This window comes from Xiphias gladius, chromosome 7 (genome assembly GCF_016859285.1).
Source record: "Xiphias gladius isolate SHS-SW01 ecotype Sanya breed wild chromosome 7, ASM1685928v1, whole genome shotgun sequence".
Taxonomy (NCBI): domain Eukaryota; kingdom Metazoa; phylum Chordata; class Actinopteri; order Istiophoriformes; family Xiphiidae; genus Xiphias; species Xiphias gladius.
The window spans coordinates 12,112,299-12,130,025 of NC_053406.1; the positions used below are offsets into that span (position 1 = coordinate 12,112,299).

The 17,727-nt window shown below is 40.7% G+C and overlaps 1 protein-coding gene across 1 annotated transcript in view; it reads right to left on the reverse strand.

Moving 5' to 3' along the window:
• Nucleotides 1-197: 197 nt before the first annotated feature.
• Nucleotides 198-17,727, reverse strand: part of inppl1a (inositol polyphosphate phosphatase-like 1a) — a 27,675-nt gene continuing 10,145 nt past the window's right edge. Inside the window, exons 5-27 of the mRNA XM_040130427.1 lie at nucleotides 17,617-17,727; nucleotides 17,212-17,302; nucleotides 15,005-15,094; nucleotides 13,064-13,162; nucleotides 11,462-11,612; nucleotides 10,621-10,727; nucleotides 9,998-10,100; nucleotides 9,686-9,882; nucleotides 9,302-9,419; nucleotides 8,810-8,906; nucleotides 8,381-8,519; nucleotides 8,087-8,186; nucleotides 7,324-7,412; nucleotides 7,096-7,177; nucleotides 6,828-6,917; nucleotides 6,036-6,149; nucleotides 5,490-5,666; nucleotides 5,232-5,387; nucleotides 4,919-5,003; nucleotides 4,241-4,327; nucleotides 3,270-4,077; nucleotides 2,619-2,752; nucleotides 198-2,216 (exon numbers count right to left, since the gene is read on the reverse strand). The exon at nucleotides 17,617-17,727 is cut by the window's right edge and continues 36 nt beyond it. Of these exons, the coding sequence (XP_039986361.1) occupies nucleotides 2,108-2,216; nucleotides 2,619-2,752; nucleotides 3,270-4,077; nucleotides 4,241-4,327; nucleotides 4,919-5,003; nucleotides 5,232-5,387; nucleotides 5,490-5,666; nucleotides 6,036-6,149; nucleotides 6,828-6,917; nucleotides 7,096-7,177; nucleotides 7,324-7,412; nucleotides 8,087-8,186; nucleotides 8,381-8,519; nucleotides 8,810-8,906; nucleotides 9,302-9,419; nucleotides 9,686-9,882; nucleotides 9,998-10,100; nucleotides 10,621-10,727; nucleotides 11,462-11,612; nucleotides 13,064-13,162; nucleotides 15,005-15,094; nucleotides 17,212-17,302; nucleotides 17,617-17,727 (3,334 nt within the window). The 3' untranslated portion in view covers nucleotides 198-2,107. The remainder of the gene's footprint in view (nucleotides 2,217-2,618; nucleotides 2,753-3,269; nucleotides 4,078-4,240; nucleotides 4,328-4,918; nucleotides 5,004-5,231; nucleotides 5,388-5,489; nucleotides 5,667-6,035; nucleotides 6,150-6,827; nucleotides 6,918-7,095; nucleotides 7,178-7,323; nucleotides 7,413-8,086; nucleotides 8,187-8,380; nucleotides 8,520-8,809; nucleotides 8,907-9,301; nucleotides 9,420-9,685; nucleotides 9,883-9,997; nucleotides 10,101-10,620; nucleotides 10,728-11,461; nucleotides 11,613-13,063; nucleotides 13,163-15,004; nucleotides 15,095-17,211; nucleotides 17,303-17,616) is intronic.

The following is a 17,727-nucleotide window of genomic DNA, read 5'->3' on the forward strand; positions in this document are numbered from 1 at the left end:
TATATATATACATACATATATATTATATATTATATATATATACATACATATATATTATATATATATACATACATATATATTATATATATATACATACATATATATTATATATTATATATATACATACATATACATACATATATTCAAATACATATACATACATATACCACACACACACACACACACACACACACACACACACACACACACACACACACACACACACACACACGGAAACAACATTAAGTAGAACATGAAAAACGACTCGTTTCACTGAACATGACTTAGTTGTGTCTCATTTTCCCCAGGTTTCCAATTGTCAGCATCTACTGATGGGGTTTATGGAGTAGCAGCTCCACCTGCTGGGTAATCAGGGAAAAAGTGCCCTCAAGCCATCTGTGTCCTGCACAAACCTTACTGTATAAGGAGAGGTGACATCTTCCTCCATGTGCACAACATATGTCATGATCCAACAATACGCCATGTCTACAGTAATTTAACAAAGGAACCAAATAAAATCAGCAAAATAAGAAAAATCTCTACACTATGGGACAGGAAAAAAATGTTTTAGTGACAAACAGTTTCTCCGAGACAAAGATAATATGATGGCTTAGTAAATCTTCAGTAAAATAACCGTGAGTTAATCCATTTGGTTAGGTTAACCAAATCCCTGAACACTGCTCCATTTACACAATTTAAAATGTAAAGCCCATCGAACCTGGGCCATATCCTGCTAAAATAAGTTTTGTCTTCGTCTGTCAATTGAAATTTAATGTCCTCACAGACAATTAAAGTGTGAGCATGAGAAATGTACTGGTGACATCTTTCAAGTGATATTTCACTTTGGTGCAGCATTGATTGCCTCTAATATACTTGTGATTTTATTGCCTTCTCTATTTCATTTTTTCGACCAATCAGACTGTGCCAAGAAACGTTATGCTGAATGTGTCATTTGTCCACTTAATTTTAGGGATAACTTCAGGTTTCTGAAAACAAATTAACTTCTGACAATGTAGCCAACTTGCCACAATCTAAAAGTGTCAGAAAAAAAAGCTGAAATGTCATTGCTGAGTGCAAATGACACACCAGGGGCAGGTGGTGTTAAAATTTGATGGCTCGTACAGTCACTTAAATGTTGTAGCAAAATGAAATATGCACTTTTACCTCTAACAGGACTGGTTTGGTTGGTTTGCTCCATATTCCCTTTATCATAAAAAAAAGAAACATAAAACCATAAATACATGCAGAGACACTGAGAAAATAACAGTGGCCCAGACATCATCACAGATGTACAAAATTTAAAAAATGTGACTTCAGCTCACATGCGTCAGTGCTAGCTTCTTTCCAGTCACCACTTCCTGTCTGCCTCCGTCACAGAAGTGAGGGAGTTCCTCTTCCCGAGCTGAGGGTTGACATTACTCGAGTGTCCTCTAGCAATTCCCACAGTTTTCCAAATGTGAGCATTACTGGGGGAAAAAACCTGAGACTCTGAGAAAAACAGTGTTGTGAAAAAAGTCTGAACTAAGGGCACAAAACACAGGCAGTGTTTTTTTTCAAAACTCTGGTTTTGCACAATAACCCCTTTTCTCATTTTGCTTTAAACGTGAAAGTCTGAAATTTCCCATTTCTGAGGAAACTCTGTCACTGCTCAATTAAAGTTTCTCAGGAGAAATCAAGTTAAAAAAAAGCTTTGATTCTAGCTAGAAGTTGCAGGTCAGAACTGATGATACGATATCGAACATCAGCCGCTCCACATGTGAGTCGTATCTCCAATTCTGTCTGGCCAGAAAAACATTATCTCATCCTGCATCTTCTCATTAGGTTTAAAGTTGAGGGTTAGGTAGTGATGCTTGAAGGACTGAAATGATTATCATTAAATAAGGCCACCTCTACGACAATGACAAAACACATACAGTACATGTGAAAAAGGACGTTGGTTCAACAAGTGTTTTTGAAAGTACAAATGGAGTGCAATTTCTCTCAGAAGGCACAGTCTGGCATCAATTGGCACGTTCCAGCTCAGTTCAGTTCAGCTGGGATTTAGTCTCTTGGGACCTGGTATAGTACCAGGCCAGTGTGGACCAGTCATAGACCAGTTTGGTACAGTTTATTTCTGTTGTTGCTGCTGCTGCTGCTGTCTGAGGCTCTCCAGCAGGATTCGTTTGTGGGCGGGGTCGAGCACCCCCGCCTCCTCCAGGTCCTCCTCTGTGATGTCACTGGAAAAACAACAGAAGATGTAAGAAACAGAAAAGAAGTGACAAGTTTTTCATACAACAAGTATAGATCAGAATAACTGTTATCCATGTAGCAGTGGACACAACTATTCCCTTAATAAATGTTACTGATAAAATTACTTCAGTCAAACAGATGACAGGAAAGTGCTGACACAGCACACTGATCGGTGAGCTGTGGTTATTTAACAATAATGATTTACTTTGAAGAATAGCAGTGCAGATTTATTTTTTAATCCCACACAGACTCAAGAATCATCATCTTCTTCTACATTATCTTTGGGCCTTACTTTCACACAATATCACGACTTCAACTCTTTTATTTTCACCCACTAATGCATGCACCAGAGAATGAATGTCAACATATCTGATTGTGTGTGCATGTACCTGAGGAACTCCAGGTCGTCCCAGCCGTTGTGTAGAAGACCCTGCTCATACCTCTCTAGTCCCAGTCTCTGCAGCCACTCCCCCACTGAAGATTCCCCTACAGACAAAGAGGAACTACTGCTGCCCCAAAGTGCCTGCACAGGAGAAATTTAACACAGGATTAACCAAAAGAAAAACTGCTTCAGAATATCTCAGGTAATTACAGTTGCCACAAAACGTATGCCAACAATGTTACTAGAAGAGATACTATAAAAGATACAATATGCTAGCTTGGGTTGGGCTCTGTTAATTTTTCCAACCCAAGAAGAAAACACTACAACTTTGATTAAAACATAAGAGGAAAAAAAAATCCCAGAGCCTCTGGTAGCATTTTATAGACTGCTATATGAACAGTAAAGACTTTACATAAAGTGCAGTGAAACAGCTAAGTAGCCCTGTCATGTTCAAGCTGAAAAGAGGTTCTGTGTTTGTGAGTAACTAGGATGGCCTGAGAGAAACCGCTATTAACGATCCAAAAGAGACACAGCTTCATCCCCCGCAGCTGCCAGTAACTATAGCATTACATTAATGAACTCCTGTCTGCTAACTGTACATCGCTGAGAACAAGCTAAATGCCTCAAGTGAACATGCAAACTTTAATGAACCACCCACCTCCTCAGGCATGTCCTCTGCGATACTCTCCGTGATGGGATTTCTGGGTGGGAAGGTGCGGCAGGCGTCCAGACCTAAACCCGTCGTCTGCCCCCTGAGAGGTGGCGGTGCTGAGGGAGCGCGTGAAGGCTGTCCAGGAAACTCGCTCTCACTTAGTGTCTTTGCCATCTGGAGCACAGAACATGACTGGTCGTCCAACGCCCCTGGTCCAGCTCCTCCAGCTCCTCCAGCTCCTCCAGCTCCTCCAGCTCCTCCTCCTCCTCCTCCTCCTCCTCCTCCTCCTCCTTTCCTGAAACCCTCCCCAATACCCAGCGGGACACTAGGACTGGCTGCTGGGATCCTGACCTCAGCCAGGTCAGGGTAAAGAGGGCGTGGTTTGGGGAAGGGGGCCTCTGAAACCATCTCCAGGGCTCCCTTAGGAAGAGGAGGAGGGGGGAAGTCAGGAGGGGGTCGATTTAGTGTGCTTACAACTGTTCCTCCGATCCCTCCACCCTGTGCCCCCGCCACACAAGCGCCTCCGTCATCTTCGGAGGAGCCCTCCTCGCTAATGGCACGGACAGGGTGTCCTGCAATGTGTCTGCGTGGGTGAGGGGGCCCTGAGGCCGCACAGGAGGGTTTGGTTCGAGCTCCAGCTGAGGGCGGAGGGGCTTTAGCTGACTGGGAGTTTGTGGAGTTAGGAGATGGGAGAAGCTCAGGTGAGAGAGCGGCTGCCGACTGGTTGGGAACACCCTCCAGGATGTAGTAGGCGGGATTATTGTAGCTGTTTTTGCTGATGGATGGATCCCCATCTGATGTATCTTGCTTAGGTCTTTGCAATATAGAAAGCAACAGAACGGATGGTTGATTTCTTACTTTTTATGTGTCATAGTTTGAACTTTTAGCTGTTGATCTGACATCAAATGTGTGTCTATGTGAAATCAAAAGGTGTGTTTGCTGGTCAGTGTGTGTGAAGTACACGAATATGCCTATACCTTGCAGCAGTTTCCTCCTTGCTGATCCTTTCGCCCTCCTCACTGACCTTGCCCAGCTCTCCCAACTGTTTGCGAACCACAGATGGCCTGCATGGTGGACACAGCGGAAGAGTGTTAAAGTCAGCCAGTGAGAGAAAATAAAGAATACCAAGAAAACAGGGGTTTGACAAACCCTCCTCGCTACAACATATAAATAATTTTAATTAAATTATTATGGTATTTGTTTGTATTAAACAGTATACAGTTTGACAGAAATATAGGAGAAAAGAGAAAGAATATATTGCATTTTCATATGTTATTCTTACACAGTGATGCATGTTTTCAAAATAGTTATCCCATACTGAGTTAAAGCACTACTGTGCAGGGTAGTCCAGAAAAACATAAACTCTAAATTGACCCACAATATTTTTTTTATCTTACCTTTTATTATGGGTATCAAAAGGTATGGGAAAGTGGTCTCAGACTTTTGGAACCCACTGTGCAAAAGTTTGAGCCCACTTTCCATTCAATTCAATGGGATAGTGGGCTCAGACATTCGGACCCCACTGTTTACAGAGAAGGTAAATGTATAAAGTCTCCTCTGAAGTATGTGTGAAAATTTTAATAAAACATTCAGCTTTTTGCATTTTACTATAAAACTACATAAAATGCAAAATGAAAAGAGAAGAGTGCACTTACTTGACATATTCATGTCCTACTCTGGACACCATCATGGGTTTCCCTTTAGGTCCGCCTGTTTCATCCTTGTCCACACTGATCCACTCTGAAACAAGACAAAAAAAATAGTTACATGAGTTTCCCCAAACTGCATCATTTGGACAATTCATGACTGCAAATTATTAAAGCTTAAAAGTCTGTTTATTTATCTCAACTGCTTCCTTGTTAGAAATACTGTCTTTACTGCCTTTAAAGGAATTAGTTTCTGTTTAGCTCTCCTATTCAAGTCTGCACAGTAGACAAGACTATCACAGTTACGTATTTATTGCATTACCGTAGAGTCTCTCCCTGGTTCCCATCCTTTCGGAGGGGACTCTGACCTTCATGGATCCCCTGATATTTCCTGTCTCCTCACCACGATGGGACAGGTAGGTGTGGAACTGCTGTGCTGTGCTACCAATCATCGACTTCAGAGCCAACACACACTCTCCTAGCAGGGGAAAACACATGGTTGTTGTCAAACTGAAAGAAAAAGACTAAAAGAATCAGTTTTTCAAAATCAAAGAATTGCACAGCTACATTCTCTTTATACCGTAGGACTCGTATCCATCCAGTGATTTCACTGTCAGCAGCAGATGTTGGTCCTGAAGGTACTCAATCTCTGAGAGAAGAGGCTTGAGCGTTGTTAGCTGCTTGTTGGACCAGCCCACACGCAGGAAGTTGACGTTGTCACTGCTCTGACTGTCGTTCTCATAACTCTTCTTGAACTCTACAGGTGAGAGACAGAGAGAGAAATGCAGGGCAGGGGCAATGGAAGAGAGGACAAAGGGAACGATGAGGGAAGGAGAAAAAGGAAGATGTTTCTATTGCATTTCATTCAAAAGTACATGGTGGACAGGGGGTAGAGGTGCAGCACAGGTCAAAAATGGATTCTAGTTTAAAGGTATACTGACTGCCTGAGATAGGGAGGGAGGGAGGAAAATATGAAAAGAAGAAACAGATATAGTTTTATTACATCCACTTGGTTTTATAGAAGCCCCATCTGTGCTGTAACTCCTGGTGGATTTCTGACAGACTGTGGAAAAGCAGTATGTGCGTGAATAAGTCACTGCGAAAGGTGCAAACAAGTTCATCTCACCTTCCAGACAAGTGGAGTAGAATTCGATGAAGAACTTTGTTCTGCTCGCTGTCTTCACTATGGCCTCGATGCTCTCAAACTCGATGTAGGCCTGCTCTGAAGACTTTGGCAGGCCTGCACAGAAATGGGGGGGGGTGGAGAGAAAGATCAGAGCGGGTGGCATGGAATAGCACAGACAAAGCACAAATATAGAATCAGTAATTTACTTGAAAATGTGACATTTTGCTCCGTGGAAGGAAGGAGTGAGGCAGAATCATATGAATGTGAAGAGATTCAACACTGCACTTAAATAATTGGTGTCCGTTGTTGCCTTTGCTCTCCATAACAAGTAAAAAAAGGCATTAACTTCTCAGCATAAAACTCATTAAAACATAAGCTGTGATGCTATTACAACATAAAGCCAAAATGACTAAAAGGCTGTTGTATTTTTTTTCCATCTGTTCAGCTCAACTCATTGGCTATTTCTGGTCTCTGTTATGCTGTGAGTCATTGACCAGAAAACAGGAGCACATCAGAAACTGTCCAGTTTTCAGCTGCATAAAAAAAACTATCATTAAGTTCTTGAAGGCAGTACACTACAGTCCATCTGTACATTTGCAACTAACATGCACAGAGTCCGCTCTATTTTGAAAAATCAGCCAATATGTCCAAATTGTTTATCTGTAGTATAATAAAGAGCAAGGACAGAACAAAGAGAGACAGAGTGAGACCAGGAGGGAGAGCGATTGATCAAAGGTAAGAAAGAAAATTTAGTAAGTATTTTCTGAAGAATTTAAGTTAATCCACATGTACCTTTCTTGGAGACAAACTGGGAGGTCACCCCCACCTCAAACGTAGCGAAGACAGGAGAGTGATCACTGGTCACTATATCATCTGTACAGCCTGGGAAACAAAACAGCATGTACTTAAGTCTACTCGTTGATCAATCATATTGATTGCATTATAAGCCATATATAAAGGTCTTACAATGTTTAGGTGAAATTAACCGCTATACTCAGCTGACCTCTGTTAAACTGAAAAGAAACAAATGTTTGTTGAATAATTTTACTGATGGTCTCACCGTAGGAGTTGCAGACAATGTGTGTTTCTGGGTACGACTTCCACAGGATCCTGTCACACCAGGACGGAACATTAGTCCTCATCTAGGACAGACCGAAAAGTAGAAGACGACAAAGCAGGATAATCAGGACAACTCACAAAAAGAGAAAATAAAGTGGGTAAGTATTTGTCAGAAATGGTTGGGAGTTAGTCTATCTGTGATGTTGTTTAAGTTAAATGACAACCATACCCCTGTGGCCTTCTGCTTCTGCCAGACATATGTGTCCCTTGAGCCACGTTCGTAACGGTAGGTGGGTGGGAATGAGATCTCTTCCTCCGCTGCAAGCAAGAAGACACACATTGACTTGTTAGAACTTGTAGCAGGTAAGTGTAAAGGCACAAAGCCTAGCATTCTATAACATCAACAAATCTAATTAACACATTAATTTGAGATATTAGAGTGATTATTAAAAAAAAGACAGCTTCTCTCTCTTCCTTTGAATTTTGCATTGTGTGACATGACATCAACTGTGCCAAAGACAGAACTTGGAGTACAGAGAAGTAGCCACATCCTGTCTACGTGGTTACTTTAGAGAAAACAATAGCATAAACAATACGAGTGATATGGCACAGAGGGTAACCATAGTCTTATTTTTGACGGTTGCTGAAAAAAAATCATGTTTAAAAAGTCTATATGGAGGAAACTTAAACAATGGTTGAAAGGCATCTTTCTTTGAATATTGCTTATCCTGTGGTCTTTTTTGTCTGGTTCTCTTCTCCTTACAGTAAGCTAAAATAACCGAATGGTCTTGGTGAACCTTAGTGAGTCATCACTTCAGCTGTGTTTATGAGATCACCGAAACTTTGTTTTAAGGACAGAAGCCTTTGGTTAACGTTGAGGTTTTTTTAAAAACTATTATTTCTCTGCATTTAAAGAAATCCTGCTCTGACTCAGGAATATTTTCTTATGCACAACCAGAGGAAGAAACCAGTACTGGCTCAGGCATACTAACCAAACCGTAGAAAGACCTTGTTTTTCTCCCTCTCCAGGTTGAGCTGGTCCACCTTCAGTAGTGGCTCAAACTCTTTCCTGTTAATGTAGTTTAAGATCTCCTGCACACACAGACACAAAAGAGACAGGATCATAAAATAAGGTTTCATCTATATCTGCCGCATTTCATCATTCTGTGCATGTCTGTGTGTGTGTGTGTGTGTGTGTGTGTGTGTGTGTGTGTGTGTGTGTGTGTGTGTGTGTGTGTGTGTGTGTGTGTGTGTGTGTGTGTGTGTGTGTGTGTTTTCTCCTTCACCTGTATATCCATGTCCAGCCTGTAGTTGAGGTCTCCCAGCCAGAAGAGGTGTGTGAAGCGCAGTGAGATGTCGAAGGAACTCAGCTGTTTGTCTCCTAGTGACAGCAGCCGCAGGATATCAAGGTAGTTCTGGTTCCTCCTGCAGGGGTCAAAGGTTGCATGTATCATAGGTAATAAGAAATTAAAGATTAATGTGTGTGTGTGTGTGTGTGTGTGTGTGTGTGGGAGATGTTCTCTGACACACTGTGAAACTACAGTTTATCATCACGAACCAAACGGAAAGAACATTTTTATTCTGTCCCCACAAAGTAAAATTGCAATGTAAGGGTTTAAAAGTAAAAAGACTGTGTAATGAAATAGGCAAGAGATGTGAAAATAAACTCAAACAAACTGGATGTCCTCACAGGTATAGCCATACATAATGCGTACCTGGCAATTTTCTCATTCCCTGATGTCAAGTGACAATTCACAAAACCGAAAGATGTCCCGTTGAACATGAAGGATACACCTACAGCTCCTTTGTTACCTAAGAAAATATCAAAACAAACATACACACTAAATATGTTACAGTAATTGACAGTAATTCACTAATGACAAGCATTACTTTTTAAAAAATAAAAGAATTTAGAATCATTCTGTTCCTCTTGTGATAACGAATCACGCTAAAATGTCAAGACACACCACTCTGAAAATCGTTAGTTTGATGGGATAAAGAAAAATTTAGTTTGATTTTCTTATAATATAAGGTTATGGTTGCTTCATTATTTTTTAGTGTCATGGCATGTCATGTTTTGTTCTTAATTCAAGTCATAGTTTTCATCAAGAGATGCAGTACTACAATTATAATAATCTCTTTAATTGCCCCTCTGTTCTTCCAAAAATTAAACAGAATCAAGAAGGAATACTGAGCGCTGTAATTACCCAGTGTATTGGCAATGCCCGTCTTAACACTGGACATTCCCACGTGGCTGATTCGATTCTCATGTTCGGGTTTCACCAACACAGCAATCTTAATGTTCCAAAGAGTCTGCACTGCGATCTACAAACAAGAACAACAGACAGTGAGGAACCTGCAGTCATCATTTCTGTGCTCACACTGTACAAAAATAGCCATGTCTTTCTTCATCTTCAGTTTTACCTTCTCAAACATATCATCTCCACTTTTTCTTCATACTCCCTGCATGTCTTTGGTAGGTATGAACAAGCATAAATAACACTAGTGTAATCATACAATTGTTCAGCATAATGGTCCCACATTTAAAATCTATATTTTCAGAAATGTTTGTTTCTGCCTTCTTTCCTCACCGGTTTATAATCCAGTTCTGTCTGTTCCTTCAACATGGCACGTAGTGACTCCACCCACTCCCGTTCACACACTGAGTTTTCTTGGGTTCCAAACACATAAAGGTCATGGGGGATGGTGACCGTCATCTCATCCAGAGTCTTCCCGAGGCCGCGACACAACACCCATGAGGCCACTGACTTAGGCGAAGGCACTGAGCCTACACAACAAAGACCAAAAATGCAACATTCTCATCAAAAATATCGCTGTCATGCTCTGGAAATACTTAGTGTAGGTTATGTTAAATAAGGTGTGCATGTGTGTTTGTGTCTAACCCATATTCCAGGTGCCTATGAAGATGGAAATCATGTCCGGCTCATCCTGGTTGGAATGTTTGTTCTTCATCAGCTGCAGCAGCTGGCAAAATGCCTCCCGCTTCTGAAACGCATAAGGGCACCTTGTTTTTAAGTAGCAGCACTTAAAAGCTAACTAACAATCAGTGTGTGTATACCTGCTTTCATTAAAAACCTTCAAACATTTTGAATGTATTTATTTCTTAACAGCTTTCTCATTTACAGCACTGTACGCAGACAACACTCTTTGGTATTTTCTGTCATGTTTTCTTCATTAAAATGGAAATCTCTAAAGAGAGCAATGCAGAGATGTATGTGAACCAAAATTGAAATTCAATTCATATAGGAGATTTGCACATTGTCCGTGCCAAAAAACTTGGCCCTGTCAGTGTCCTTAGTCTTATTCTGAATATACAAATGAAAAGAGATACGTGAGAGTATTTCCCTGTCCGTTTAAGTATGAATGTGTATACCACTGTAATGTTTGCTGGTAGGCGTTTGTATGTTTGAATAACTGAGTAACTGTAAAAGATCGTGCTTTCTTAAATCTAGAAATTATGTCTGAGAGAGTAAGTGTGTGTGTGTGTGTGTGTGTGTGCGTGCACCTTGGCACTAGCAAAGATGAAGTCTTTCCTCTGGCTCTTGTCTTTCTCCTTCTCAAAAACAATGCCCAGTTTATTCTGCACCCGCTGAGACTTGATCAGCTGACGGACTGAGAGAGACAGAGACAGACAAACAGAGGGTTAGAGATGGGGAGTTAGAAATAAAGACAGGGAAGAAAACCAAGGGAGGTCAAGGAATAGATTCAAAGGTTTAAAGAAGGTTAAAGTTAAGGACGGGGAAAAAAGAAAATGAAATAGGACTCAAAACTGTAACAAAAAAAGGTGTCAAAGTTGCTATTAAATTGTCATATAATTTTTTATGTCTTTACTTCAACTGTGTCTCAAACAGATACCATCGAGAATATTATGTAATTAAAGGCTTGAACCCATATTAAATGAAATAAATCTCTAGTCTTGGAGTCCAGAGACATCAAAATTGTTTTCATGGTGGGAAGCAGCTACTGCAAATCTGACCCATTACTCAGGGTCTCTTGCAGTGTTGTGTAGCAGAGGCGAACCACTTCACCTATAGACCACCTCTGCTAATATAATAAAAATAAACACTTTTTTAAAAAAAACAAGACCCCAACCATCCGTAAAAAAGAGATTAGAAGCACTATTTCACACAGAAAACGTCGATAATTAAATGAATGTAGCTATTGTTTACACTGTCATCTACTAACTAAAGTGATCATAAGATGAAATGCAACACTATCAGGGTCCTTTAGCACCTCCATCATACAAATTTCTGCCCACTGATTTCCTGAGGGAAACACTGAGTACTCATCTCACAGTTCAGAAAATACTGGGGTTATTGTGTATGGATTGTTTGTCTGTCCCTCACTTTTGTCGTGTGTGAAGGTGGTCCAGTCCTCTTGGCTGTCCTTCACTTTCTTCATCACTACCAGTCTTCCTCCCTCCACGTCCACAGACAGAGTGTACTTCTGACTCTTTCCTATCTTCGTCAGTTCTGCCAGGTAAACATCCAGCTTTACCTATAGTGGACCAGATGAGAACGATTACATACACACACACATACAGAGACTGGGGGTGCTTGTATTGCAGTTATCAAACTTTAAGCGACTACAGAGCTCATTACTTTCAGATCATATCAAATCTTCACACCACCAGGGGTCTCCAAAGTGAAAGACCCCTCAGCACTCACTCACTCCATTGTTATCACATACACAGCAAGCCTGCTACTTCTGTGGCATTAACATAGGGTTAAATCAGTTATATGAAGTAAGCAATCTGTAGTCAGCATATCTGCAAACAAAAAGCAGGAATTTTGATGATCACGCAAACACTCAGGCAGTTTGCAAATTTCTGTTCGTCACGTACTTCAGAAATATTTTGACTGTGACAAAGTAGACTTTGTTTCTCTTGACATCTTAAACTTATCTCGTCACCGTAACAACACTTCTGTTCCTGTGCAACAGGAAGCTGCTGAGAGGATATCACCACAGAGGATGCAGACTTGGCTGACATTTAATATTTCAAATTATTCAACTCTTCCTTCTTCTCTGTCTCACCCGCTTCCCAATGTGCTCCCACTGACATTAATCCCTCTACTCTGATTTTCTTTTTAACTCTTTCCCCCGTTTAACTCTTTCGTTCTCTACTGAATCTCTATCCATTCATATTATTCCAATTTTCTCTCCTTTCCTCTCCCACTCCTAACCACTGCCTCCTCCCTATCCTCCCTGTATGAGTCATATTGTTTGTACACTGTTGAAATAAAACAAGTTTTATCTTATAACTACTACACAAATTGAATTTACTCACACCTACTTCCGTACTTGTTGTAGATGGGTATGTGATACCATAAGTGATAAATACCATTTAGTATGACAACACCACTGATGATGCTACAGGAAGTGCATTACGAACATTCCTTTGGTCTCAAATCAGGTCTGCTGACAAACATACTGCAGTGTGCTGATGAATATTTGACTTCAAAGCCTGTTTTACTGTAATTCAGGTTCGGCACATCCTCTGTGAAACAAAATGCCATTTCTTAATGTAAACATTTAATAAATCAAATCTGGAGGTGTTTCAGCACTCTACATTAGATTTCAGGTTTGTGTCCAGACTAAAATCACCTCAATCAAATTATTGTTTCCAGAGATTCCTTGCCCTGTGAGAAAGAAATATATAAAAGATTTGAGATTTTGATAATAAAGGTGCATACCTAAATTTAAACTAGAGCAGAGCTTAAAAGTCCCAGAGGGGCAATTTGGCTTTGAGGCCATTGAGTGTCTTGATAATTACTAAAATGCAGATACAGTATTTCTCACATCATCCTTCCCTGCTTAAATTAAGGGTAAAACTCACTACTACCCTAATACTTACCTCCATCACCCTGCAGAGAGACAATCACTGAAAAAGTGTCTGTGTAAGTGTGTGGGTGATATGTGTACGTATGTATACGTGTGTGCACGCATACCTCGAAGGCCTGCACAGGGATTGCTTTGCTGTGACGCATGGAGAGAGGAGGGAGGGAGCATGGAGAGGACAAACTCATGTCCTGCAGAGCTTTCAGAGCCTGAGGGGAGGGGTGGAGAAGAAGATACAACAACAAAAATGAAAGATGGAATGAAACATGGACATAAAAAAAAGACACAAAGAGATAACCTGTATTGTTTTCAGCTATAGTGTTGGTGTCATCAAGGAAACAATTTCCCATTTCCTGGGTGTGATCTAACAGGAGCAGAGAAGGTGGAGCCAGTGACATCACATGGGTCAAGACACATAGCTTGATTGTACTGAGGCCATTTCCTGCCCAGCCAGCTAAAGCTTCTCCTTACAAACGAAGTCAAACTGGAAACAATTTGACCTATTAACATGGCAGAGCTGGTCAAACTGTACTTGCAAATTAGGGATAAAAGCAGAAAATCTAATTGGTGAGGTTTACTGTGCTAGAAAAACCCAGTTAGGCACGACAAAAAACAAACCAAAAGAAAGCCTCAAAAGGTAGATTAAGTGATTCTAATCCAATGCATTTTTTTCAAATTCAGTGAAAATCTCCCTATGGTCTGCTAACTGTCCATTCAGTGTGTGTGCTAAAAACAAATCCGATGCTCCTACACAGCCCTGGCTCGGTAGATGGGATATAAACAAAGTGGCTCGGACCGACAATTCCAGCCAATCAGCCCATGGGGGCAATCGTGCTAATGCACAGGAGGGGGAAGGGGTTAAAAGGGGGCAGTGAGAGACGGTAATTCTGGCGCATGCTAATGTGCAACACAACAACGAAGGAGAGATGGCCGTTTGCTAATGTTCGTGATAGCTAATCACGACTGGTTAGTTTGCAAGCAGGTACTGGTGTCACGTGTGTGTGTCCGGTAACGTTAAATGACTTGCCCACGGACATTCAGCTTACTACTCTCTAGATTGCCAAGATATGCTGTCGTTGTGATGTTAACTGTAGCAGCAGGACAGTTGCTGTCTCTGGGAAACCGTTTCATCCTCTCTGCATCTTAGCTTCACAGCAGCAACTGTAGCCACAGTTTGCAGTCTCCTTGTTTGCTCCGTATCATGGTATTTGTCCGTAAACATGCGAAGGGTGTTAGAGCCACAAAGAAATAAAAACAGAAGTTTGCTAGCACAGTATAATTATTTGGATTGATGCATAATTTGAAATGCTATACCGAGTACTGTTGCCCTCCTTGTTGGCTTACCTACAAACCTATGGTCCTCTCTTCTTTCACTGTAGTTTTGTAATAACCATCTAAACAACTAACTCTTGCTAGTTTTTACTCTGTTGTGTTTTGGATGCCGTGTTTGTGTGCATGTTGTTTGTTTTACGTTTTATATTATAAGGTTTGTTTTGTTTTAGAGTATCCACTTCCTTGCCGTATAAGACGCTCTGGTGTTTTTGCCTTGGCAAAGCCCTTCCATGAATTTTGGGGGCAGAACTTCTGAAGGAGCACTGAAGGGAGGGGAGTATTTGTTTTGCTGTTGAGTTCAAATATAAACAGTCGTTCTTTCTCCAGAATCGCTTACTGTTCCCTTAAATCCTTTACTTTTATGACCTACATAACACACCCTCTCCCTGCAGCTTCCTGAGTATTACACACCATGCAAATAATTTTTAACAGGCTGTATTGGTAAACAGACAAATGGCAAAAATGTCACAAAATCACGTGTTGTGTGTCAAGGCCCCAATACACACTCACACAAGCCTGGAGCCTGCATGGTCATATGGAGAGGGTTATCTAAACTCACCACCTCCAACTAACAGCTGCACGTGTGTTTCTGACTGAGTAGAGAAAGAGAAAGCAACAGAAACACACATAGAAAGCAAAGAGAGAGACAGATAGAGAGGGAGCAGACGTGATCATGTGTGAGGGTGCAGGCCTCCACATGACTGAATATATGTGTGTACCTTCTTCTCTATGGAGGACAGCAGGTCTTTGAGAATTGCCAGCTTGGTCACAAGGTTCTCCAACTCCTGGTCTCCACCCTGATTCACTGACTGATGGAGGGGAAAAAAAAAAGCTGTTAGAACCCATGTCAGCTGTACAGTTTGAAGAGAAGAACAGGACTTCAGTAAGACAGATTTCAAGGAGCAAAAATGTAGCTTTTATTGTGGAAGATTTTGGAAATCACCCATAGCAATGATGCATTTCATACAGCAAACAGAGACATTTCACAATTGCAGTGTCTCACAGATGAAACACACATGCATTAACTTTAGGCCACATTACCAGCCTATCCATGTGTAAATCTGTTTTTATTCAAATATAAAACTACATGGTAGTGTGTGTTTCATAGCTGAAATAACAACTAAACTGATGCTAAGACTTACAAATGAAAAAGTGTTATGCTGAGGCAGCAGTGGCTCTCCCTTCTGTAGAGGCCAATGTTTTTTTTAATCATGATTTATCAGGAAGGTTGTGAAAGTCGTCAAATAATTTCAGAAAAATACTATTGCGCAAGTAACTCAAATAGTAGTTTACACAATAAACTGTTCAATCCATCATTTGCATTTCTTAAGTGATGGCTACCTGATGATTTAAATATTTTATTTCAATTCTATTTAGGTATGGAAATCTACAAAAAAAAAGATTGGGTCAAAACCTAGTACGTGGCTGGACCGCCCTTTATCTGTTTGCTTCTCTCCTACTCTCTGTTCTCACATTTACATTATTTTAATGCAGCTGAATTACCAATAAAGCTGTTCTCATTTACATTTTTTCTGTTTCTGTTGTCAGAAGACAGAACAAGTATGAAACAGTGACTGAAATGGGGCAATTAAGACAACATTTTAACCAGCAGTCACTTCCAAGCCACTGCTCTGCATTGCTAAAATCCTGATATTATAACCACCGCATCGCCTGACAAAAGTTAGAGTTAAAGACAACAGCTGTGCTGTGATTTTGGCTATATTTACTTGTAAAATGATCAGAAATTTAGAGGCTCATTAATTTCTGTGTCAGCTGTTTTATGGTCAATTGAATGAGATGCATAGAGAGGTGTGTCTGTGGAGGGAAAGCCCAGCCTCGTGCTCGTGGGGCAATACTGTCGACTCTGCTACGGAAAGTAGCTAAGGTTTGTCCAAAAAGTCGCTAGATTTGTCGCCAGGTTCTTTTGTGAAGAAAACTCACTGAAGCGGTGTGAAAAGTTGGTAAATCTAGCATCAAAGGTGCTAAGTTCGCAGCACTGCCTGTAAACAATCCACTGATGGTGCAATAGGGTCTACCTCAGCTGTCCCCAGAAGAAGAAAATGTTTCCTCGTGACATCCACTTTTATGTGTGTATGCTACTACATGTGTATGCATGTACTGTATGTCGAGATCCAGCTATCTGCTAATAACAGGTGCACCTAACTACATTCAGTCTTTTTTTTTTCCATAGATTTTTTACTTTATGTCTGTCACTTAATCCGATTGGCTGCTCTGTATGCATGGAGTTTTACTATTTAGCAAGGCATAAACAAAAGTGTTGACTTGTTACATAAGGACATTAGGTCACATATTCCACCATCAAATGAAACTGAATTAATACTCCTGTATGACACACATAGCATTCAAAATGAGCAATACTGACAGTGAGGGGCGGTCAAATTTTACAACTAATATAACAGATCTTTTCACTGTTAAAGATAACACAGAAGTGACTGTTTTGGAAGTGGGTGGAACTTTTTGCTATACTCTTCCTTATTCAAGTTTCAAAATGACCAACTGGTTAAAATACTGTCTCATAGTTCGGATATAAATGCAGAGTGCTTATATTTACATTTGTCATTCTCCGTAATGCCCACAGATTTGTGGTGAGGGGTCCACCAATAGCAGGAATGCAGAAAAGGGCTTAAATACTAGCACAGTCCTTTGTAGTGACTTTAAAAATTGGCAGGGTCCACATCTGTAGCATCTACTTAAACTCAAATTATATAAACACAGCATACAACAGAGATGTGTTTGTTTTATTGTTTATACCAAGGACTCTGTTATGGGAACATTAGTAAGAGTAGTAAATTACTGTGTTAGACAAAGGATGCAGGATGATGGAAACATGATGGAAGAGTACCTCCACTTGCTTCCATTCTAACTGAGTGTGCAAAGACACATGCAAAGAGGCAAAGAGTTGTACCTGCTGGATCATCTTGGAGACCATGAAGGCACTCTGCTGATCAAAGACTTTAGACAGAATCTCCAATCCAGACAGAACCTTATCCACCTCCCTAATGAGGGAAACAGAAAGAGATCCAGAATTTGGTTGTTTCAAAACTTAAAAAGGCCTCTTTAAATCATGTCTTCTTCTCCATTTAGATGCATCTATAGAGAAACAGATATTTACTATGTGTGCATGTTGGGGCAGCACAATTAACAACAGATGGTCAATAACCACTTGATCCAGTTAAATTTTGGTACATTTTTCCCACTTGTTTGAATGTGCAACATGGGCCATTGAGAAAGTTCATGAAAGAATAGCTCTGTGTATCTATGCATCTGTGGAATATGAGTGTCTACATATGTGCTGGTATGTCTTTCTTACCCATTAAGGCGTTTGCAGGAGGCCACTAGTGTCTTGTTCAAGTGAGGCAGGGAGCAGGCTCCCTGTTTGACTGCCTCTAGGTCCAGAGCATAGCTGCCCTTCAGGTACTCA